At 35.2% G+C, this 25,553-nt stretch overlaps 1 protein-coding gene across 3 annotated transcripts in view; it reads right to left on the reverse strand.

Moving 5' to 3' along the window:
• Positions 1–25,553, reverse strand: part of LOC120628986 (rho GTPase-activating protein conundrum) — a 93,437-nt gene that overhangs the window by 21,054 nt on the left and 46,830 nt on the right. For 2 of the 3 annotated variants that reach the window (XM_039897706.1, XM_039897698.1), the window contains one exon: positions 8,605–8,843. In XM_039897706.1, coding sequence (XP_039753640.1) covers positions 8,605–8,843 — 239 coding nt within the window. Of the gene's footprint in view, positions 1–8,604; positions 8,844–16,104; positions 16,693–25,553 lie in introns of those variants that run through there. The other variant, XM_039897715.1, reaches the window with a different exon arrangement.

Consider the following 25,553-nt stretch of genomic DNA (forward strand, 5'->3'; position numbering starts at 1 on the left):
CACTGACTCTGTTTAAAACACATCTTATTTCTACATATATTCTCAGTAACATAAAATAATTAGTTTGCCGAGGATATTCTTTTTTACTGAAACTTAAGTAAGTTATCGTTTCCTGGAAATCATTATTTTTATTGGAATAACGTGTTCAGACTCACCTTTCGTTAATGAATGGAATAATAATTATATACTCATTAATTTATTATATACTCATTAATTTATTTCTTCGGAAAATGGATGCATAATTTTTTCAGCACTTAATTGTCACTGGACGGATTTTGACAACCTCCGACGAACGTAGCTAGTAACTACCCATTCTTTATTTTTTTATCCTACTATAAGTGAAGATCTATGGCCTCATAAGAAGGCTCAGAGTCACTCAGCGGGCGATGGAGAGAGCTATGCTCGAAGTATCTCTACGCGATCAAATCAGAAATGTTTGTAAGCTGAAAATTCGTAGAAGAACCAGAGTTACCGACATAGCTCAACGAGTCGCGAAGCTGAAGTGGCAATGGGCCGGGCTCATAGTTCGGAGAGAGGATGGACGTTGGGTTAGGTGCTGGAATGGCAGCCCCGAACTGGTAAGTGTAGCGTTGGTGGACAGACGACATTAAGCGCGTCGCAGGTAGCCGCTGGATCCAAGCGGCTCAGAACCGTGGAACTAGGAACTCCCTACAAAAGACCTATGTCCAGCAGTGGACGTCTATCGGTTGATGTGATGATGATGATAAGTGAAGATCTGTTTTATCTAATGTTCGATCTGTTATCTTAATAGTAGCCTGTTGGGGGTATGGTAGTTATATTAAACCCAGACTCCTCGGTTCCAAGCGACATCGTACCGGAACGCTAAATCGCTAAGCGTCACGTCTGTGTCGGTAGGTTGATAACTACCCACGACTGAAGGCCTGACCGAACCAGAGAAAGTTCAGAAATTATAAATTTCCCGAATTGGCCCTACCGGAGATTCAAACTGAGAACCGGTTCTTCTCGGTAGAATCTGCCATCCGAAACGGTGGTAGGGTCGCTACTAACAGACCGACTTGAAGCTTCAAATGTGCTTATAAACTACTATTCCTTTAACAAGTTAGCGCGTCACCGTCTTACTCATATGAGTTTGCAGTCATAAGCTACTTTGCAGTGGAATAAAAAAAAAACTAGTGTTGTAATGCAGTGTGCATTACAACTCTAGTGTTGAACAAGTTCGCAATAAAATAAGCTAGGTTACTGAGAACTTCAATAAAGTGCTCCATCATAATAATCATCAGCTGGACAAGTATTATCGACAAAAAGTCCGAGTCAGAGCAAACACGATTTTATCTTTCTCAAACGCAAACTCATGCCATTACGAACGCTCCGATTTCCCCCCATTAACCCACTCAGACATATTGGATCCAATGTATCATAACTTAAATATAAACTATACTACTTGCTGCAAAATTTAGCTTTCCATAGATAAAAGATTTTTTAAATCGGTTTAGTAGTTTTTGAAAAAAATTAAACTTAAAAAAACTGTAATAAACATAATAAAATAAAATTATAAATTCGGTATTCGTTCATTTTAATCGGACTTTTTCTAGTGACTCTACTGCCGGTTCGTTCGAGTTGACATGTAATACAAGGCACTTTTGGATGCCTTGGTTAAAATATATGTTTTTGCTATGCAGTGAGATGATAGTATAATCTACATTCATCAAGTTAAACTAAATCTACGCATATTGGATAGAAGCAGCCAACAATTATTTATTGTAATCTTGTAGTCAACATCTCCTGAGGATTCTCCGGTGTCGAAGTGAAACGTGCGTAGAGAGTACATTGCCGAAGATCTGTTGCGTGTGGAGTATAAAGATTGAAGAAACTTTAAAATACACCGTACAGATTCTCCTATTTTCCGCTGAGTATCCATAGCTAATTTAGCACAAAATTAAGAACTTACAGAATCCTCATTCAGCCATTATTGCATGCAGTGTATTGTGCCTAAAACCAGGGTAAACCCCCGCGTAATGAATGACTGAATGAATACACTTTTATTGTACACCACAGAGAAAATTTACAGAGATACAAATACAATAAGGTACAACGTACAATATCGCTAAATAGCGATCTCTTCCAGGAACCAAAACGCGTAATGTTGCCAGCTTACAAACTTTTCCCTTTTTCCCCATTTTATGGTAAACTTTTAGAACAATAGAGGTAAAATAATGACTGACTGTATTGCTCACTTCATTCATTTAGCAGTTCCTTAATGTAACGAAGTGACCTGTTCAAGAAACATTGAGAAAGTGGAGTGGTGTTTGATACTTCAATATTAGTGGTGTAGTCGGTTTCTGTATGTTCTTAGTTCTAAGAAATTGAGCTTATTTTTCATAATAAAGCCATGAGGCTACTAGACAAGCTCTTCTCAAAGAAGAAGCCCGCAACCAACTGATCTAGGTATCATTAACAACTCGCAAGCCCTCTACAGGGCACAGGTCTCCTCACAGGAAAAGAAGGGTTCAGGCCGTAGCATGTGGATTGGTTGACTGAACATGAATTTGCGCACTTTGAGGAGAACTCCCAGGTTTTCGTCGCGACGTATTACCTCACGGTTAAAGAAAGTTATATTTAATTGATTTTAACAAACGTATGCAATTCTGAAAAGTTAAGAATGCGTGCCGGAACGAACTCGGACCCCCTTCAGGTGAGTCTTAAGGCGTACCCACTGGGCTATCACCGCACAGCCTGATATATTAATAGAAAAACATTACAATAGGTACATACATACAACATGTGTAAAAGTATGCGTCAACAAAATCTGCGTGAGCAAGTTCAACAAATCTCTCCTTTCTCTTAAATATCACAGTATCTGAAAGTAATCAGCTAAGTTTTGCTATTTATAACAATTATCTTTAAAGTCTCACATTATTCTCTACCGGCGATATTGCCTGCGCTCACGCGATGCTATGCTGCTAATATATCTTTATTAATATTAATATAAGAAACTTATACTCATATTTTTTATATATAAAAGAATTGTATAACTAAAATAAAGTAAACAAGCGGTGATAGCGCATTGGGTAGGAGGTCGACTTCACTTTCGGGGGGCCGAGATCGAATCCCAGCCCCATCTAACTTTTCTGAGTTATGTGCGTTTTAAGTAATTCAATATCACTTGCTTCAACGGTGAAAGAAAACATTGTGAGGAAACCTGCATGCCTGAGAGCTCTGCATAATGTTCTCAAAGGTGTGTGGAGTCCGCCAATCCGCACTGGGCCAGCGTGGTGGACTATGGCATTAACCCTTTCCCTTTGCGGGAGGAGACCCAACAACAACAACTAAAATATATACATATTTGAATTATATGTAGATTACGAAAGGATATTATAACTAATAGTTTAGAGTGTAGTGTGGATATAATATTTATTGTACTAGCTGACATGTATCCATATCATTTTCACTTAGTCACTGTAAAGTTAACATCTTCTGCTTTAGCATAGCAAATAAGGCTTGGTTTTCGTTGTACTTATATCATGGAATTCCGCAAAGTAGCGCCTGCTTCTATCCAATATAGGGATTGTTTATAATCAATGTTAAAAAGTGAATTAATCCATTCGTTCATTCATTCATAATATATAATCCATTCGTTCATTCATTCATAATATATCGGTCATCATCATCATCACCCACTACCGGCCCACTATATGACGCGGGTATCTTCTCAGAATGAAAAGGGTTTAGGCCAAAGTCCACCACGCTGCCCAAGTGTGGATTGGCAGACTTCACATGCCTTAGAGAAAGTTATGGAGAACTCTCTGACATGCAGTTTTCCTCACGATGGTTTCCTTAACCGTTAAAGCAAGATATCTTACTTGACTAAATTTAATACCGCCTAGTTACCGTATACATCGTGTATACAAGGTATTTATAATTTTTCCTGTATATATATGTGGTGTATGTATCATGAAAGTGTATTCATTCATTCCAATTTAAAAAGAAGAAGAAGAAGAAGAAACACTTTATTGCACGTATAACATACAGGAAACGAAACAGTACGGAGTATGCAGAACACAATGTAGACATGCAAAGGGGGATTATGCTGCAAGCAATCTCTTACAGGCAACCTTTGTAAATAGGACTTACAGCATGAGAACCGGATAGTGCCAAAAAAAAGCATATAACTCCGAAAATTTAGAGGTTAGAGCATGCCAGGCATCCCACTCAGTACCAACGAAGAGGGAAGCCGAAGCCCTAAATAAGAGAACCGTCGTATCCTCTCCGCCCAATGGATGAAGGTTAAGGTTAAACGGAGGTGGATCCAGAAGGACCGACATAATTATTTATAACAGAATTCGATATTTTAATTTCAAATTTTAAATGATATCCGTACTCTTAGTATGAGATTTCCACGCACGATGTCGTTCGATAATCGAAACACTGTAACTTTAGAGGAAAGATCTATTTATCTTCTTCACACGTCAGACGTGTGGATTGCATAGCTAGCCTATGCAAGCTACGAGTATTAAAAGTGTGAGTAAATTTCAACAGCTCTTAGAATGACTAATAAAAAAAATAATTGTTTATTTGTCCTTATTTTACACCTTAACTTCAATAACCAATCCACTTAATTTTTGGCTTAGAAGTCGTTGAAAGGACTGGGAGTAGCATAGATTACTTTTTATCCCATGGATAAAAACGTTGACTACGGGATTTGTAAAAATAAACAGCTAGTACGAATTTAGCAAGTGTACAGGTCCAGCAATGTATTTAGAATTTAAATAAGAAGGCATTTCGAGTTTTTTGACATAAAGCTATACCTAAATAAATCTTCGGCTTCTACCGAGTTTGATTACCTCCCTACGGCGATTAGGCGATTTAGATTTAATATAACTACCGTACCCCTAACAGGTTAGCACGCTACCGACTTAACGGCATCATTTGATGATGCAGTTTAAGTCAAGGGCTAACTTGTAGTGAAAAACAAACTTTGTATATAGGAATATAATAAAGAGTATAAATAAATAAATAAATAAAATATATTGGCTATTTTATTGAGACGTTCCACTGTTTCGATACACGCAAACGACTCCACGATAGCGAACGTGCAAATCTCACGCTAAGTGTTCGGCTTTCTGAACGCAATACGCATTTTCCGAAGGTGATCCTGTCCACACAACGGCAAATTACGTTTAGAAATTAAACGCGCGGGCAACCAAACGAGTTTGTCAAGATTCGAGGCTAACGGTGCGTGACGAATTAAAAAGCGTTCGTAAACTTGACATAGACAAATTAAACGAGTTCTCTTATTCAACAACTGATTTTCATTCATTAAACTACCGTATATTTAAACTGAAACTGTACAATGTAAACAAAACTTTGGTTACCTTTGATAAAGAATGTATTAACGTGCCAAAGTTAAGGTAATCTCATAAGGTATGAGGCATTAACTACTAAGAAATTGATCTTATAATATTATCTTGTCAAACTTAATACATAAGTTTTTTCTCTATAGACTTTACTTTTGGTTTACCCTGTCCCTATAAATCACTGAGCTCTGAACTGTCTGTCCCTGTAATAGACAGCTTAAATTGTCTTTAGAACTAATTTATATATCTTTTTTTTAATGGCGAATGAAGCATGTACACAAAGACATATTAGACTCAGAATACAGAAAATCTTGTTCTGTGAACTGATGAAATATTATGTCAGTAATCTTTACATATCATAAGCATTATTATCATACAGTTACAGGCCCACTACAGAGCACGGATGTCCTCATAGAATAGGAAGGGTTAAGGCCGTAGTCCACCACACCGGCCAGTACGGATTGACCTGCCAATGCACAAGTTTAAAGAATTTAAAGAATTTGTTAAAACACATTTATCACAGCGAGGTTACTATACAATTGATGATTTTTTTAATGACAAGGTTGCTTGGAAGCATCCGGCTCCGCTTTCAGCTCTTACAAGATAGAAAAATGAATGTTAAAATGCAAAATGTAAATTGTTGATGTTGGAAAAGAGCAACTGCTGAGTTTCTTGCCGGCTTCTTCTCGGTAGAATCTGACTTCCGAACCGGTGGTAGAATCACTACAAACAGACAGACTTGACGATTCAAAAGTGCTTATATTAGGCCAACTTGAAATAAATGAATTTTGAATTTTGAATTTTGACGGACTCCACATGCTTTTGAGGACATTATGGAGGACTCTCAGACGTGCAGGTTTGCTCAGGGTTTTTTCGTCGTTAATGCACGTCAAAGTTAAATATTTCTTTATTCAAATAGGCACATAGATGGCACTTTTGATGCGTACATTACATGGTAAATATGTCCTAGATGCGAGTTGATGGCGATAACTTAATTCGTCAACTTAAGACTAAAGCTACGAGGGTTCCAAACGCGAAGAAGCCCACAACAAACTTAGCCGGTTGGTTTTTTTTAGTTATCACCATGAACGTGATATTTGATTGCATAAATTACGCACATGAGATAGATACCAGAAAGTGTTTAAATAAGTAGAATATAAAACAATATGATTTATAATGGTTATAAAACTAAGTTAATTTTAGTTATTGCATGTAGATTTGAATCTTAATAGTTTAGTATTTACTCAAACACTTTTTTTTTAGGAAGACACACTAAGTTCCTTACAATTATTATTTTCCTTCCTGCAATATTTTTCTTATCTACGCACGAAAACTATCTACGCAGTTTTATGAAAAGCCTAAGATTTCTGGTAAGATAATTAGATATTACTGTAAAAACTATTACAGTTTTTATTATTCCTCAACAAGTTTGTCTGCAATTTCACCTGCAAGTAAGTAATAATGCAGTCAAGGATAATAGCGGGCTTACCTATAAATAAATATCTAAATATACTACGACAATACACACATCGCCATCTAGCCCCAAAGTAAGCGTAGCTTTTGTTATTGGTGCTAAGATAGCTGATGTGTAATATACTAAAATACTTAACATCAATACTTAACATGTTCATCACACAAAAAAATTCCAGGTGTGGGAATCGAACCCATGGCGGGTTCAACTCACACACACACTCAGGAACAGAATCAGAACACATTCTGGAAAGACTTAGACTCTAACACTATATAACTTGCTTCAACGGTGAAGGAAAACATCGTGAGGAAACCTGCATGCCTGAGAGTTCTCCATACTGTTCTCAAATTTCTCAAAGGTGTTTGGAGTCCACCAATCCGCACTGGGCTGGCGTGGTGGACTACATCCTTAACACCTTCTCACTGTGGGAGGAGACCCGTGCCATTTTGTGGGTCGGTAACAGGTTGGTATGATGATGATTAAGTCAGTTTTTGAGTTTGTCGCTTTCACGCAGCAGCGATAGCATTCGATACCAATATAGAGGCATATGCATGCATTACTAAACGTGTATAGTACATGAGCTTACAGCTGCGCGCATATCATTAATTGACATACAAATGGTGAATGTCACAACATTTTCTGCAGTCAAATTGCAAAACTTCTAGAACCTGTCCGAAACGTACCATGGGAAAACGTTTTGCAACCTGCCCAGAAGTCGCTCATTTCAGTCCTTATGTAACTAGTTAACTATCCGATTACCTGCTATCAAGTTTTTAGTTGGTCGTTAAGCGTTAGTGAAACGTTATAGTAACTAATTAAAAGAGTCGAAATGTTACCGTGCCAAGCTTCTAGTGAATGTTATGTAACTGATATATTGACCCTTGTAACCGTAAACAGTAGTTTGAGGTTGTCTGTCTCCACGTTACCTAACTTGATAGTTGATGGTGTAATTTTAATTTTCTTTAATCTTTAAACTCCACAACCACACCGAACTTAGGCAATGTGCTTAACAATTTTCATAATATATCATGGAATTCCGCAAACTAACGCCTGCTTCTATCCATAAGAATATTTCAATGCATTCAATTGAATTTATTCATCTCACTAGATGTAATTAAGTGTTTGTTTCTCTCTCAAGAGACGTGTGATTATTACTGCGACTTTATCTTGCATTATTATAGAATTTGGGTTTCTTGATACACGTTACCTTATTTTCGCCTAATTTTGTATTGTTTTTAATTTACTGTGTAACTGTTGTAACTGTGTAAATGAAATAAACTTATTATTATTAATTATTAATTGTAAAGGCAACATCTCCTGAGGATGCTACGGTTTCGGAGCGAAACGTGCGTAGAGTAAATTGCCGAAGAACTGTGTGGTGTGGAGTATAAAGATTAAAGAAATTATAAATTACACCATGCAGATTCTCCAGCGTTTCGTAAAGTATAGCCAATTAAGCCTAATTTTTATAACAGCTTTATCTGGACCAGTTGGAATATCTATTGCAATTTCGTCACAATATTAAACACACACCCGTCGTTTCGTGCAATGATATAAAACACACACCCCAAATCGGTAACACTACATGGCTTAGCGGGACGGCATTGTCGGTAGGGTGGTATCTAGCCACAACGGAAGCCTCCTAACCCGGGGCCTCCATTCATAAATTCACAGCTCTCACCACTACGCCAGGTCGGTCGTCAGAGAAGCTTTTCTAAATTATCATTTCTAATACGCATGTTTCTCACAATGTCACACACAATTATTATCGTTTGGTTAAAAATCAAAGGCACTTACCTCCAAGTCTCTAAAGACATCTCTTATATCGGGCTTTTTGGCCCGGGAAGCGGCGCGTTTTCTCCTCACAGTCCTATTGAGTCTTCTTACTCTGCGGCGCACGGCAGCCGCTTGCTCCCTGGGTAAAGGCCTCACCGCTTCACCCAGCTGGGCCTCGGTGACCTCCAGGCCAGCCTGGAACGGCGCCGCGAGTATACCGAGGCCTGCAGATTGCAGCCATTCCGTTTCCAATTCGCCTTCTGTTGAAGACAAAAATATTTTGGTTATACATTGGATATTCATCATCCTCATCAACCCATTGAAACCCCATGATAGGAAACCCGTGCCCTGTACTGGGTTGGTACCTATTACAGGCCGCGGGTCTCTCTCAAATAAATATACTTCGACAATACACACTTCGCCATCTAGTCCGTAAGTAAGCGTAGCTTGTGTTATGGGTACTAAGATAACTGATAAATACATATACATATGAACACTGAGACACTGAAAAAGAAAAATTCATGTTTATCACACAAACATTTTCAAGCTGTGGGAATCGAGCCCACGGCCTTGTACTCAGAAAGCAGGGTCGCTGCCCACTGCGCCAATCAGCCGACATCGCAATCGATAATGATTACCTTCTTAACAATGCTTAAAAATAAAATAAAAAACACTATTAAAAATTTATAAAAAAAAAAACATCCACCCTCCGCTCATGCCCAAGCAACCGGCGGTCAGGGCTCCAGAGTGAGGAACCTCCTCACAATACGCGCCGATTCAAGGACTACTGCGAAGACTAAGCGAAAGCTTCTTAAGATGTTGGTCGAAGCTTTTCGCGAGAAGACCATTGACTGAAACCACGATCGGAACAATAACAGTCGACTCAACATTCCACATGGCGGTAATCTCGTGAGCAAGGTGCAAGTATTTAGATACTTTTTCCTTTTCAGCTTTCACCTTATCGTCATGTGGAATAGTAATGTCAACAATTATTGCATGGCGCACTGATCGATCGTCTAGCACTATATCAGGTCTATTAGCTGTTATATACCTGTCAGTAATAATGATTATCATCATTATTACTAACCCATCTAGACCCCATGAGGGCAACCCGTGCCCTGTAGTGGATCAGTATCTATTACAGAGCAAGGGTCGCTGCTCATAATAAATATACTTCGATAAAACACACATCGCCATCTAGCCCCAAAGTAGGTTAGTGATAGTTAGTAAAATTGTAAAGTCAATATCTCCTAAAGATGCTGCGTTGTCGTAGCAATACGAGTACCGCAGAAGATTTTCATATTTTTTTTTTATTTATTGATACCCTTTATTTGTACACCACATTATTCAGAAAAACAAAAAAAGAATGAACAAGGTGCCTACAAAATTAAATTCAGTAAAAAATATTATAGCCCATGCCATCTTACAAAAAATCTGCCAAAAAGAATTTAAGATTGCCGGTAAATTAAATTGATACCGACATAGTGATGTTCCATGATATCATTAACGACTTAAATATGTTTTTTGCGCGTCGAAATATAAAAGTTAAAGGAATATCCCGACTGCAAGCAAAAAATGCAAAATAATTTTTGTTCTCCTATATAAAATATTAAGTACCGCCACGGATTGCATCAACTACCAACATTCAACTGTGATATTGCCTATAATTATATTAATAATTGTATTTATCATCAACAGCCTATCACAGCCTAATGCTGGACTAAAGGCCTCTCCAAACGGCAGGGTTTGCCCATAATCACCACGCTGGCCAGGCGGGTTGGTGATCCCTGTAGTACTTCCAGTAGTAGCACAGATGGCGCTGGTGCCCGCAGAAAACCTTAACTATAACTGCTATGGTTATCATGAAATATCTGTGTATAATTAATTAAATTTAATTTTAATTGTATTTATTTAACATTAAAACATTGTGATTCAATTGTTTATTGTTTATTGTTATTAGGTACACAAAACAGGTAATAACTAAAAGTAGAACTAAATATAAGTAATAACAAGTTTTGTTCTAAGCTACAACCCAAAGTATGTGTACACAACTTGGAATTAAATTAAACAGAAAGTAAAGATAAAATTAAAGTTGAAACAAAAAAGAAACACTTAAATAATAATATATATATTATTTCCCTAAAGATTATGTGGAATAGTGCTTAATAATTTGATTTTTAAAAATAACTAATACAATGATCTAATATGACACTATAAATCTCAGAACATTATTTTATTAATATTAATATTAAATGATGTCTAAATTTTGCATGTTGATGTATTAACAGAATTTGTTGGAACTTTATATCCTAAACACCAATAATTAATTTAGCAAAATTAATATTTCAATTTCATTTCATTTCATACATTAGGTATTGTCAAGAAGATCTGTTTGGTGTGGAGTATAAGGATTGAAGACATTATAAATTACACCATACAGATCCTCATGCTTTTCGCGGAGTATAGCATATTAAGCTTAATTTTTATAATATACTGTAAAATCTATTCTTTTTATACTTGATGGCATTCCGTAAAGATCTTTTTAGCGCTGCGATTGAATTCAGAACATCATTAAAAATTCTGTTATGGCTGGACAAAAAGAGTTCTAAGAAATCATCAACAAACTTGGACACGAATTATAAAAAAAAACAATTAGAAGAAAACAGTTACATTATTTTAGTTAATTAACAACCGGAGGTGGTTGACTCTTTGTATTTCGTACTCCGTGGCAAAGGTCAAGAACCTCGTTCAAAGTTTAAAGCCAATTCTCGTTGCCAATAAAGCGTCGATATCCACTTTCCTCTAATGTATGTAGTTTCAAAGACTTTTGTATTAGCTTAATTAATAATTGGCGACCTCACTGGCGCAGTGGTGGGTTTTTTATTTTTTTCCGGCAAGAAATATTTAAGAAAAGATCATGCATTGCTGGTTGCAATCTCACTTATTTTATCCACTTTTCTTTCTTATACTACTATGATGACATTGATCAACCAATGTGAGGCCTAATTGCCATTGCGTTCCGGTACGATGTCGCGTAGAAACCGATTAGGTTAATGGTTTTAATATAACTGACATAGCCCTGACAGGTTAGCCCGTTACCATCTTTGATTGCAGTCAAGGGCTAACTTGTAGTGGAATAAAAATAATAAATAAAAAATGGAAAAAAAAATGTCCAAAAGTATATTTATAAACTGACATCGAGCTACGAACTGGTTCTCGGGTATCGGTCAATTTATGAGAGCTTACTTGAGAACTTATACTTGGCTCGATGTCGATTTTTTAATATGAGCCATAAAGAAAAAAACTGCCATTAGCAAAATCTCCTCCTACAAGGCACCAAAAAGCTAGAATTAAGTGCAATAGGTTAGAAAGGCAAATGTCTACTTTCATTCAATGCTCCCACTTACAATGATTGCTAAAAATAACGGAACAATAAGTAAACAAAGCCGATGAAATCATAAGACCACAAGTAACGGGTTACAACTTCAAATCAAATGGGACCTCCTTTTGAGAGCACATTCTACGCCCACACTGGGTGGATAAATAATTGTACGGTATGGAATAACCCGTAACAATGTTCTACGGAAAGATTACTCACAAAATTCCTATAATTTACAAAATTACAAGCTTTTACTGGTCTCATTCGCGATTATTATTTCTTTTTTAAATCTAACTAGATCCTTTTTTTCCGGAATGGCGCTATTAGATTACCGCTAAAACACGTATTGTATCCTGCGCCTTATGTCCGATGCAAGCTATTCCTGTATACAATAAAGAGTAATTTAATAATGTCATACACACTTTTTATGTATTATCAATAGTTTTTTCAGCAACGACAAGTAATGAATTTCAAAGGCAAAATTTTGCTACTTTAGGTGACATTGCTGCAATTTAAAATAAAATTAATTATAGCCTATGTTACTTAGTGATAGTTTAGCTTTCTTTTAGCGAAAAATGGTTAAAATCGGTCTAGAACTTTCGGAGCCTATTGGTACCAAACAAAAAGTCTTTTCTCTTTATAATATAAATATAAACTTCGTCAAGAACGATTGAATAAAGCTGTTTAAAAAACATAAAATAAAAAACATAAAGTTAATTGACAGTACGTAATTATGTATTAACAGTACAATGGGAAAGAGAAACAATGAGATTATTTTACAGTACATAATTATTATTATCGAGAAAATTATTAACTTAGTAAAACATATCTTAGTTTTTTTTATTGAAATTTAATTTAAAAGTAAATATTTTTCTATTAAACTGAAAACCATTTTAATAAAAATACTTTAAACCATATTTTCCTTTTAAGTATTGTTTTAATACAACTGGTTTAATACACCTTGAAAAATAGGAATTGAGTGAGAACAAGATATCATATATCTTCGCTTTTTGGAGTCGAGGCATGTTCCTTCATTGCATTGAGATATTAATTAGGCTGTTGGTAGTTATTCACTACCAACAGCCTAATTAATATCACAACAACATACAATAATATGACACATTGCCCACTCTCAACAAAGATGAGTAAAGCTTGCTTAAAAATATACCTTGACTCAACTGCGAAACCCTGCTTACTAATCGCAGTTCTTTTTTACTTTTTTCTCGTGTTTCACATTTCAGTTTTGTATTCTATATCAAGATCTTCCTTCAAAGGAGCTGTCTTGGCGCTAACGAATGGATGTTCTTGTTTACATTAGCTGTTGGATTTGTTTAGAGTGAGTGCAAACGCGGAATTAAAGCTTGAATTCAACTAAATCCGTTAAGTGCGTAGTTAGTTTGATTTTTAATAATAAGATTTAAAGAGGGACACTGACGTTCTTTTGTTATGTAGTGCATCGAAGCTTTAAAACTGCGACTGTAGGTACTGCAAGTCAGCTGCATTGAGACTGCATGAAACCATGTTTCAGGGTATCAATGCAGTTATGACAAACGCACCAAATGAATTTAAGCAGCTGATGTGCAGTTCAAAGCATACGATTCGTTACAAATTCGTAGAGTCGATTATCGAATCGAATCTAAGCTTTATTTGTAGGACATTAAGGTTTTTTATATGGACAAAGGTTTGTGTCGCTATTGTTCTCGCATTCTTTCTGTTTTTTTATAATTATTGTGGACTTCTGTAAATTACACTTTCATAAAGATTTATTTAGGAAGCTATTACCGCTTACAGAACCATGATAGATAGTCTGGATATTTTTTTAATACGCATTTCCCTGAATAGTATAATATACATAAATCTAAAAACAAAATTAAAAAAGAAAGAAAATTTTCTAATTGTAAACCTTATGAAAATTATACTTAATAAAATGGAACTTTAATGTCAATTGTATTTATATTTATAAATACTCTAAGAAAGATAAACCTACCAATGACTGTCTTTTTTTAAATTCAATGTAGGTACAAAAACATGATTAAATCTTACGTACTCATATTCTAATAAGACTATACTTATATACTCATTTGTATTTTTAGAGGCAACAGTGATCTAGTTTTTCAATTTCATAGACTGAATTTGAATTATTTGTCTATGGCTATGTATAAAGGGCGTAAGTCTCTGTAGTCGGAGTGGTGTTATTTCTGTCGGGCAGGATGTTATTTGTTTGCCCGAAGCTCGCCTATTTATAGACGAACATCCATGTGCAGTTGGGCAAATTGTGCTTGAGCAGAAAGAAATGTTTTTTTTTTTATTTATTTGTGTGCCAAATTTGATGAAATCATTTGATTTAAGCACCACTTTTCTTTATCAGAATTAATAAATTGCCTGCACTAACGCCAAATGTTATGTTTATTTACTTATAAAAGTTACGCTCAGTGCACACTATGCAGTGCAGGTTACTATACTTCTCGCAAATTATAATATATAGCGAAGAAAGCTGGTTGTTGTGCAATTAATTTTATCTTTTGTTTTTATTGCGTGTTTGTTTAAGTTTTATTAACTGGTCGAGCAGGCATTGCTTAGTTACATAAAACAGAGTTGTTCAAGACTCAAGTACCAGGGAGTTATGAATCGTGTGGATTGTGCTTATGCGTGAGATGACAGCGCGGTGCCCGCAGCACAAACACAGCACATGGTTTCAAGTGGCGTTGATTTACGACATTCCCGCTTTTATAGGCGCTAATTTGATGCTTTTTGTGTGTTGAATGCTAATAACTTGCAAAGTAAATAAGCTGATGATGATGGCCAAGTGGTACCTGATAAAGAATGTTAGTCTTTTTAAGAAGCCATTTCAAGTAGCGTTTTCGGATCTGGCGGGTTTAATGTGTCTAAGTTTGAAAACGTGCATCTTGTGTTAGACATTTGAAGCCCTTCTGCTATTAGTACTATAACTGTTATCCTTGTGTTTTTCCTATTGTTTTGTAATAAACTTTTTCTATTCTATTCTATTCCCTTCAACTCCTTGTTTTTTTTTTCTGTCCTGAAGTTTTAGTGGCCGAATTATCCTACCGCAAAATACATTTGACTTTCTATCAAAACCCTTGAGTTCAGACCCAGAAAACGAATCTTCAAAACCACTTAATTGGGCGCGATAACTTGATAACCTCCATTTAAACGTTTTATAAGATATGTAACCTTTAAAAATTTCAGGTTAATAACAAATTTTATTACCCACTCGTACATCAAGATGCATTTAAATTTATTTTAAGAGAAATAAGTTATATCTTGCATCATGCACCTACTTTTGAGCATTATAATAAACTTGAGACAGAACAATAAGATTTTATTGTTTTGAAATTACCGAGGTAATGAAGTTTATCTTTATCTTTATAATACAACCAAAGCGTGAGTAAAGAATTTGTGCTGCAATGTTTATGACATTCTTTATGAGATAAGAAAATAGGAAAGCCAATTATCTTAGATAACTAGGTACGAGGACGTATGGGACAAAAACTATACAAAGAGATAATTCGGCTTAAACTGGCTTATATAGCTACGTTGAGGTTTCATATGCAAGTTTATTGATCTCTTTTCTAACCAGGTTTAAAAGAATTATTAAGAAGAAAAAAGAAATACTTTATTGCAAAACATAAAATAATACTGATAATACCACAAAAATAAGAAATTAATTAAAAAATGTAGACATGCAAAGGCGGCATTATTGCAGCAAGCAATCCTTAGAGACAAGAGAGCGGATATAATTCTTCTCAGTAAGGACAAATTTGTGATGCACAGAACATTAATAAATCAAGTGACGCATCAGAAACAGGCAAAACTTTGTAAATTAAATGAGTTTGTAGAACTCTACTTATATTAGCAACAAATGGGATAAGATTATTAGTAGTAAACAAAGATAGAGGATTGTTAAATGAGGAGAGTTTATTTATTTCATGAGAAATTTAAAAATATGATCTAAATCTCATTCTGATTATCATGTTTATACGACCATACAACCAGGAAGTTCTGAACGCTTTAAAGTAATATGTAGGTAATAGCATAGAACAAAGTGCAACATATATATATAAATAGATTTCAATGACACAAGAACAAAAGTACCAGTACCTACGCTTGTAGTTTCTACTCACCGATAACGTATTTGGCGTGAAATCGACATAGTGCTCCCATAACACACATCTAAACACAATTATTGTTGTCATTCGATCTGATTAATTTCGATTTCCGGTCATTCATCATATTAGGGGTCCCATTGTGCCAAAATTTCTATAGAACATGTGCTAAATAGACAGTACCATAAACCAATGAACTATATGTACGGTTCAGAAAAAGAAGTGAATTTAAATGATGATACCTAGAGGTGAAAATTGTGTGGGCTTTCGCTGCACCAAATCTGTCATAAGGTTTATTTTAGCAACAAAAATTAATAACAAAACAACGGTGGGTGTATTGAGTCAAGACCGAGAGTGAATAGAAAAGTCACATGTTACGAAAGAATCTGCATTTTTCAAGTACACTTTTGAGCAGTGCCAAACCGCGCACACATTGCGAAATGTACACAGGTCCGCGCATCTGGAAAACGTTTACACACATGTAACGCCGTCTCTTTTTTATCCATTGACTAGAAAAGAGCGCACGTATGCTTTGTTAATGAAAAATGACACACGTTGTTGACTGAGACGAGTCTGGAGTGTTGGTTCTTCGCGTAACGCGGTTCGCGGCGCGCGTCCGACTGCGTGGGTTACCCGAGTTCGCATTTGAGTTTATTATGGTCTTATATTTATAGATTCGAATCGAAATTTCGTTCGTCGATGATTTAGTAATAAAAAGCAAGTGTTACTGATAGGTTGAACGCCCCATTCATGAAATTCAATCAATGAACGTGTTAACGATGCGCGTGCGCCTATTGAATCTGAAGTTATGAACTCCATACCTTTTCTTTTCATTTTATTTCTAGCTTCAGCTGTCACGCTATACAACTAATAATATGGGTATCTGAGTGCGCGTATGTTTATAATCTGCGATATCTTATAAGTGGAAACCAAACAAAAGAAATCCTCATCATTAAACTTTTAATAAGTAACTGAACACTTAACATTAAAATTAATACACATATAATATAAATAAAAACGGCCGATTGACGCAGTTTTCAGCGACCCTGCTTTCTAAGCCCAAGGCCGTGGGTTCGATTCCCACTACTGGAAAATGTTTGTGTGATGAGCATGAATGTTTTTCAGTGTCTGGGTATTTATATGTATATTCTAAGTATTTATATATATCATTCATAAAAATATTCATCAGGCATCTTAGTCCCATAACAAAAGCTACGCTTACTTTGGGGCTAGATGGTGATGTGTGTATTGTCGTAGTATATTTATTTATTAAAAAAAAAATTAGAATAACATCATTATCATAATCAGCATCAGAGTATAACAGTTCACTGCTGGACTAAAGGCCTCTTGCAACGGCCTCATGCCACGCTGGGCAGACGGGTTAATTTTCCCAGCACATAGAACTAATACTAATGTAATAGAATAACGTACCAAAATATAATTTTAAGAACTATTAAATATACACAGATAATTTTTTTCGCCGGGCTAGATTTTGCTTTATTTTATTTAAACAATAAACTTACATCATTAAATTTTTAATTTAAGTCTCATAATATATTAAATTATCTCCGTATCTTCTATTCTCTTCTCGAGCGGGTGAAGATCATTATCTACACCCATGTACACCCAACAATATAATTTCATCATAGTAAATAAAAGCTGTTTTTGACAGTTTGACAGTTCAAAAATAGGAGTGATCCGATCGTCAGCAAACTTTACAGGATTACTCGCCAGGTCAATCCGGAGATTCCCTGAAAGTTTAATTGAAATCGGTCCAGCCGTTTCGGAGCCTATACGGAACACACCCACACACTTTCTCTTATATATAATATATATATATATATAAGAGAAAGAAAATATATATATAGATTTATGACACTACGTTTTAAATAAGCTAAAAAGGAGCATCTCCTTTTTAGCTTATTTAAAACGTAGTGATATGATAGCAATCAGCGTCCTAAAATAAGAAAACGAATACACAATGATCTTATCCTAAGCGCACAAGTTATTTTGTTGCGAAGTGTGTCAGCTATGTCAACGGACGGACGTGTGTCTAGACGGTTTAATTTTATATTGCACAGCTCATTAAATGCCAAACTACGTAATACGTATCACCTTACAATACTTTAAAACAAAATAATAATATTTAAATATTAAAAAAGTGAGCGAGCAATATACGTGACTAGCGACAAAACTAAACTTCGAGTTCATTAATGCAAAACTTGTATGGCTACACGGGAAAGGTGGAGATTAGAGAGAGTAATTTGCATTCACAAGCATTAATAAATTCTGTTTACTGAAAAGATTACAACATTGTATACCTATAAATTATTAATAATCAATCACTATCGTTATCACTAGCAATTCGAAGGGGCAATAGCGCCAGCATTTTGGGTAGCATGCCCATAAGTGAACACTTAGAGGGGTATATTTATTGTAAATATTAATTTTAGTTTGTAATTATTATTTCCCTAGAAAAATATATTTTTCGTTGGTTTATTAAAAAAAACCTATCGAAAAAAAAACTATCGTCGTCTTTCTCAATGTGGTGGGTTTGATTCGATACTTTATCACATATTAGTAAAATTAACTGGAATCTACGGAGGCTTCATGACAGAGGGTTTAAAAAAGAGAAATTTTCTAACTCCGGCATGTTATGGAGAATTTCAAGACTGCAAAACCTATTCGAATAATTTTCAAAGGGTATGGGCAAGGGTATACCGCAAACACCCAACATAGTTTGTCAGTAATCTTAATATTCACAATAATATCGCCTTTGTATCTTTATAGGATCATAAGAAAATGAATAATTGAAGTATGGATCTAAATTATTTAACATAAACTTTGTAAGTTGTTCGAATAGGTCTGCGCGGTGTGCCTATGATTTTTAATCACTTACTGTATCCGTGATAGTACAAATACTCTGCTGTCCTGTAGTTCAGGACTACCACCATTTTGAACCACAAATTTTTCCAGAAGTCTTTGAAGAACAACACTTATAGGAAGTTATTTTGATGCTCTCAGATCTAACAACTTAAATGTTTCACAAGAAGTATCTTAAAAAGAATATAAAATTTTCTGAAATCAAATAATTAAAACACACGTGTTAAAAGTTATTGATAAAATTCACAAAACAAACGCACTAAGTCAATCGCAGCGTCTCCTTAATGCTGGCGGCGTTACCAGCAACACTAAAACCGATCAGTCAACGCCCCTATTTAAAGAACACTATATAATAAGACATTACCGAACCTATCGCATAAAATAACTAGGGGTATCGCGCGGTTTTGTTCACATAGAAATTATATTGCTTACCTATAATTCAAATATTCCAAGGTTATTGCCAAATTCGAACTTTTTATTAGGAAAAAAACTGCGAAACCAAACTAAAAGGTCAATTTATGCCTTTGGTTTGGTTACAAGTTTTATACAGGAATATTCCTTCCAAAAGTCAAGTTGATGGGCTATATTTTCGTTCTTTCTGTTCCTCCGGTTCGTAGGTAAATTAAGCAGTTTGCATGAATTCCAAGAAGGCATTTTGAGTTAAATTAACTAAAAAAATAAAACTACACCTAACCCGGTTCTTATACTGGCTACTATTCAAAAGCTCTATTTTAATAAGAAATGTTATACCATAACTGTTCTATTCCGAAACGTGGTATACCATACCATACCATCGAGGTAGATGATCAATTTTATTTTATGAAATTTCACAAAGTGGTGGAGGTGCGTTAAAATTTGTATTTCATTGATATCGGTTATATGGCCTTGAATAAGCATGAAACAAACTAACAAACATATTCTATCGTATATATATAAAAAATAGGGATGGAAATTCATTTTAGTTAACAAAAAGATATAACTAACGATCCGATAGCAAATAAATAAGATCACAAATTAGCTAATAGATCCAAAGTCCGTTGATAAGCGGAAATTGAGTTAGAAAATAGAAATAAAAATAAATTTAGTTGAATGTTTAAACCTTTATATTTATATTGTAATTAATATAACTCAGATAAATTGTATGACATCATAACAAGAGTATACCTACGTGTCGATAATAATAATGACTTGTGGTCAGCGGACGTCATATAATATAATTATCGCTTAAGGGCTGTCTTCAAGTAATATATATTTTTTTAATTATCTGAATTCTAAGCAGCTAAAGCACAGAGAACACGTAGACTTCTCTAAGGATGTAAATAAAAAAATACTTGTATACAATACACACACTCGCACACACAAAGGCACCAAGACACACATAGTCAATACTAAATTGTTATTTAAACATTTTTGTTTACCATGTATTTGTATTTATTTTTGATATTAACTGGTTTACCTATAATTATATTTTTTATTAGAGTATTTTGATAATAATATATATCTTTATATATTTATTTTTATTATTAATATTATTATTACTTTTCTTTTATTTAGCATCTTACTATGTGTGATATACTGTCGGCCTATGATGACGAATATTTTTCATGCTCTTCCTCTGATGAGTTCCAAAGTGTCACGAGCAATTTATCTTCTGATGATAGCTTCTCCCTTGATCGTAAACTAAACTCAATTTTTATTTCTGATTCACGCTGTCTTAATTTTGTTCATATAAATGCACAAAGCATTCCAGCTCATTACTCTGATTTTCTGGCATCTTTTAGCGGCGTCCTGGTTGATGGCATTCTCGTCTCGGAGTCCTGGTTGAAACCATCTCTTTCCTCTGAACTTTTTACTCTACCCGATTTTACACTGATACGCAACGATCGAACTGGCAAAGGAGGTGGCGGTGTTTGCATCTATCTCCGAAACAATCTACCTTTTAAAGTTATTAGTCGATCCCCATCTGCTTACTCTGGTAGTCTAGAGCATCTTTTTCTCGAAATCTGTGTTCATAACTCCAATCTTCTTCTAGGTGTGGTATATATCCCTTCTTCTACTATCAACTATTTCGTTTCGTTTGAACAGCTCCTAGAAAATCTTACTCCTTCGTACACTGACATTATCATAATGGGTGACTTTAATACGTGTCTCCTAAAGAATGATAGTAGGTCTCAAAAATTAAGATCGTTAGTGTCTTCTATCAACTTAGATATCCTTCCTCTCTCAGAAACTCACTTCCCACCTAACTTTGATCCCTCTCTTCTTGATCTGATAATTAGCTCCAACCCTCAGAAGGTTCTTGCACACGGACAGCTCACCGCACCTTTCTCCTATCATGATCTTCTGTTTCTTCGCTATAATTTGCATTCTCCAAAACGAAAGCATAAGGTTATTTTGCAGCGTAATTTCAAGAAAATCAATATTGAACAGCTAAATAAAGATGCGTCGAATATTGATTGGACTAGTGTATACGAGGCTACAGATATCAATGTCAAAGTCAAACTTTTTGCTTCAATTCTTATCGGTTTATTTGACAGTCATGCTCCAGTTAGACCTGTTACTATTAAGCACTTACCAGCACCCTGGCTCACTGACACAATCAAGAAGTTGATGGCTAAGCGTAATAAAGCTAAGGCAAAATGCAAGAAAGATCCGACGGTTGAAAACGTTGCTTCCTATAAAAGGTTGCGTAATCTATGCAACAGGATGTGTAGAGATGCAAAGCGCCGCTATATTCACTCTTCAATTGAAAACTCTTCTACTACTGAGAAATGGAGATTTCTTAAGTCCTTAGGTGTGGGTAAATTTCGAAACACGTCTAATATTCCATTTGACCTAAATGCACTAAATACTCATTTTTCTACTCCTCCTGTTACGCTTTCTGATTCAAAAAAAAATTTAACTCTACAGAAATTATCCAATTTCACCCCATCTTTGTGCGAATCTTTTAGTTTCCATGAAATCACAGAGAGCGTCGTTAAGAAGAGCATTCTTTCTATCTCAACTAAAGCTATTGGAAGCGATGGCCTGAGCCGTGACATGTTAGTTCTTGTGGTGGATCATATAGTGCCTATAATCTCCCACATTCTAAATTTCTCCCTGGCCTATGAGATCTTCCCTACTGACTGGAAAATGGCTCATGTCATTCCTTTACCAAAATCTCCTAATCCAAATTCTTTTTCACAGTTTCGGCCTATTTCAATTCTACCTATACTTTCAAAAGTCATTGAGAATGCTGTATTTATACAACTGTCTTCTTTCCTTTTCACTAATAATCTTTTAAGTCCCTTTCAATCAGGTTTCCGTCCTTCCCATAGTACAGTTACTGCACTACTTAAAGTCACTGACGACATTCGGTTTGCTATGGACAACAAACAGCTTACTGTTATTACGTTGTTGGATTTTAGTAATGCGTTTAACTCAGTGGACTTTGATATACTCCTTGGTATTCTTCGCTCTCTTAACATATCGCCTTCTGTGATTAACTGGTTTCACTCTTATCTTCATGGACGCCAGCAGAGAATTCGCACGGAAGAGGCAGTTTCTGACTGGGCTGACCTCTCCGCTGGTGTTCCTCAAGGTGGCGTGCTTTCTCCTCTTCTTTTCACAGTCTTCATTAACGAAATTACAAAAATTCTTACTTCTCACTACCATCTTTACGCTGATGATTTGCAGCTTTATAGGCATGCAACTTTAACGGATCTGGACGCTGCAATTTTTGCTATTAACGAGGATCTGAATGCAATTAAAGACTGGGCCGAATCGTTCGGCCTACTAGTTAACCCTAATAAGTCACAGGCTATGATCATTGGTAGTAGACAGCTAAGGAGTCGTGTGACTTTTAATGATTTGCCTCCGATTTCTTATAACGGTATACCAATTGTGTATTCGTGCACTTCAAAAAATCTAGGACTTATAATTGACAGTAATTTAACTTGGTCAGCTCATATAAACCAGGTAAGTAAACGTATGCACTATGTCGTTCACTCATTGAGGAGGCTGCAGAATTTTCTTCCGCTTCATACCAAAATTATGTTGGCCCAATCTTTATTGCTACCAATACTTGATTACGCCGACGTCTGCTATTTGGATGCCACTGAAGAGCTACTTGACAAACTTGAAAGACTTCAGAATTTGTGCATTCGCTTTATCTTCGGATTGCGCAAATTCGATCACGTTTCTGATTTTCGTCGTCAATTAAAGTGGCTGCCAATTCGTTTTCGCCGGAATGTGCATATTTTAACTGTCCTTTACAACATCCTATATAATTCTTCTTCTCCTGGATATTTGTGTGAGCGTATAAAGCTATGTCTTCCGCCTACGAGACCCTTGCGGTCTTGCGTGTCAAAAAATCCTCTTGATGTCCCCTCATATAATACTATTTTCTTCCAGAAATCTTTCTCCGTCCACGCTACACACCTTTGGAACTTACTACCAGAACATATTAGACACTGCCGATCGGTGCACTCTTTTAAACACAATGTAAAGGAGCATTATCTATCGTTGTCATAGTATATTTATAGTATATTTATCACTGTTTACTTATTATAGATATATATTTATATTTATATTATATAAATATTTATTATATTATTTTTATGTATTTTGTATATATAGTATATTCGAATGTTATTGTATTAGTATGTAGAATTTTGTTATTATTTAGATATATTAAATATACTTAGTAGTTATGAAATATATTGTACCTTTATTTGACCTATACCACAATTAAATCATCTTACTCACATCCTGGGGTAGCTGGAAGAGATCTCTTATAGAGATAAGCTTTCCTTTGTACACTTCATGTATCTTATGTTCACAATCACAATTTATGGTACATAAATAATAAATAAATAAATAAATAAGAGTGAGGTCTCCAGAAACATGTATTTTGATGCTTACTAGGACTTAGGAGGTGTATCATTAAATGTTTGGGAAACGAAATAAACGATTATTTATTATTGATATGTATACAACGTGTAAATGAAAACCGAAATAATACTTCACAGTGTTTAGAGGTACATTATTTACTTTCTCTGATACTTCTGTGAAACCGAATAGTTTTTGAGTAAACCACTGCCACAGTTTTCACTGAAAGAAATCAGCCCTTACACCACATGCAAAATTAAAATCAGGTAACTCCTGCCACTTTATGAGAAACGTGCCACATAGCGTAGGTACTATGCGCGTTTCGGTATTTTATCTTCAATAAACTTATTTAAGTAAACAGTTACAAATGTTTAAAATAAATATGCTTCTTTTGATTTAATATTTTTAAAGGGTTTATTTGATTCCTTATGAAATATACTTATGCACACTTGAACAGTATTTCGTAATGCGTTTACACAATGTTATGTATAATATATATTTATTATTTAAAATTTCAAACCTCAACTTATCTGCCGTCACCATTTTTTTTTCTGAACAAGAACCGATCGAATTAAAAGTGAATTAAAGTTCAGTAATGCTCACCGATAACAACAGTTGTAAAATATCCGATTCTCATCGTATGATCTCATTTAAAGTTAGATATAAATACACAAGCCCTTGTCTTCAAGTAGCACAAGCAAATGAGACCAACATTTGCGCAGTTTAAAATTTCGATACATGATATCGATCTGTGATAAAACAATAACATGTTACAAATCACGTCAACCATCTAGACAAGACAGAGAAGTCTTGTTTTCCCCATAAAAATAGTTGCGACATTATAAAACACAAGTTAGGTTTACCTGTTTGATACGATGTTATTAAACAAGTTAAGAACATGGAAATTTGATTTTATTATGTTTAAGCCTAAATGAATCCTTTTAGTTGTTATCCTAGATATAATGGAATATGGACCTTTTACTTTCTCTTTTTTTCCTTTATCCCCCGACACAAAAACGACGGGGTGTTATAAAATTGACGGTATCTGTGTGTGTGTGTGTCTAAATTTGTGACTGTGTGTATGTCAAAACTACCTTAATATTGGTATGAATTGAAAGATTAGTAGAATAGTGTACACTACATTAAAAGTCGGAAGTTTTTAAAATTCTTAATTTATATATTAAGTTTTTTTTAACTTAATACCAACTTATAATACTCAGAGATCATCCCAGATGTGGGCGAAGGCCTCGCAGTTCTTTTCTTCCAGTACCTATCCTACCAAGCTATTTAAATATTACCTAAGTATGTATATATATTTGTCCATTTGAATCTATCCATACTGTTTTTATAACAACCTTTTCTTCCCTAAAATTATTGTCTCAGGTTAATTCCAACTATTCCTCACAATGCCACTTTTGACGTGGTGAGTGGTGGTGGTGTGGTAGTTTTAGTCGGAGATCCCTGGTTCGATCTCCAACAGAGGAATTTGGGAATTCATTATTTCTGCATTTTCTGGTCAGGTCCGGAGGCTTCGGGTGTCTAGTTTCGTTACCACCCAAAGACATGCAGCTAAGCGATTAAGGGTTGCGCTACAATGCCGCGTAGAAACCGACTAGGTATATGAATAGGGGTATGATAGCTGCCATACACCTAACAGGTTAGCCCGCTACTATCTTATACTGCATCATAACTTACCGCCAAATAAGATTGCAGTC

Source organism: Pararge aegeria, chromosome 2, assembly GCF_905163445.1.
Source record: "Pararge aegeria chromosome 2, ilParAegt1.1, whole genome shotgun sequence".
Taxonomy (NCBI): Eukaryota; Metazoa; Arthropoda; class Insecta; order Lepidoptera; family Nymphalidae; genus Pararge; species Pararge aegeria.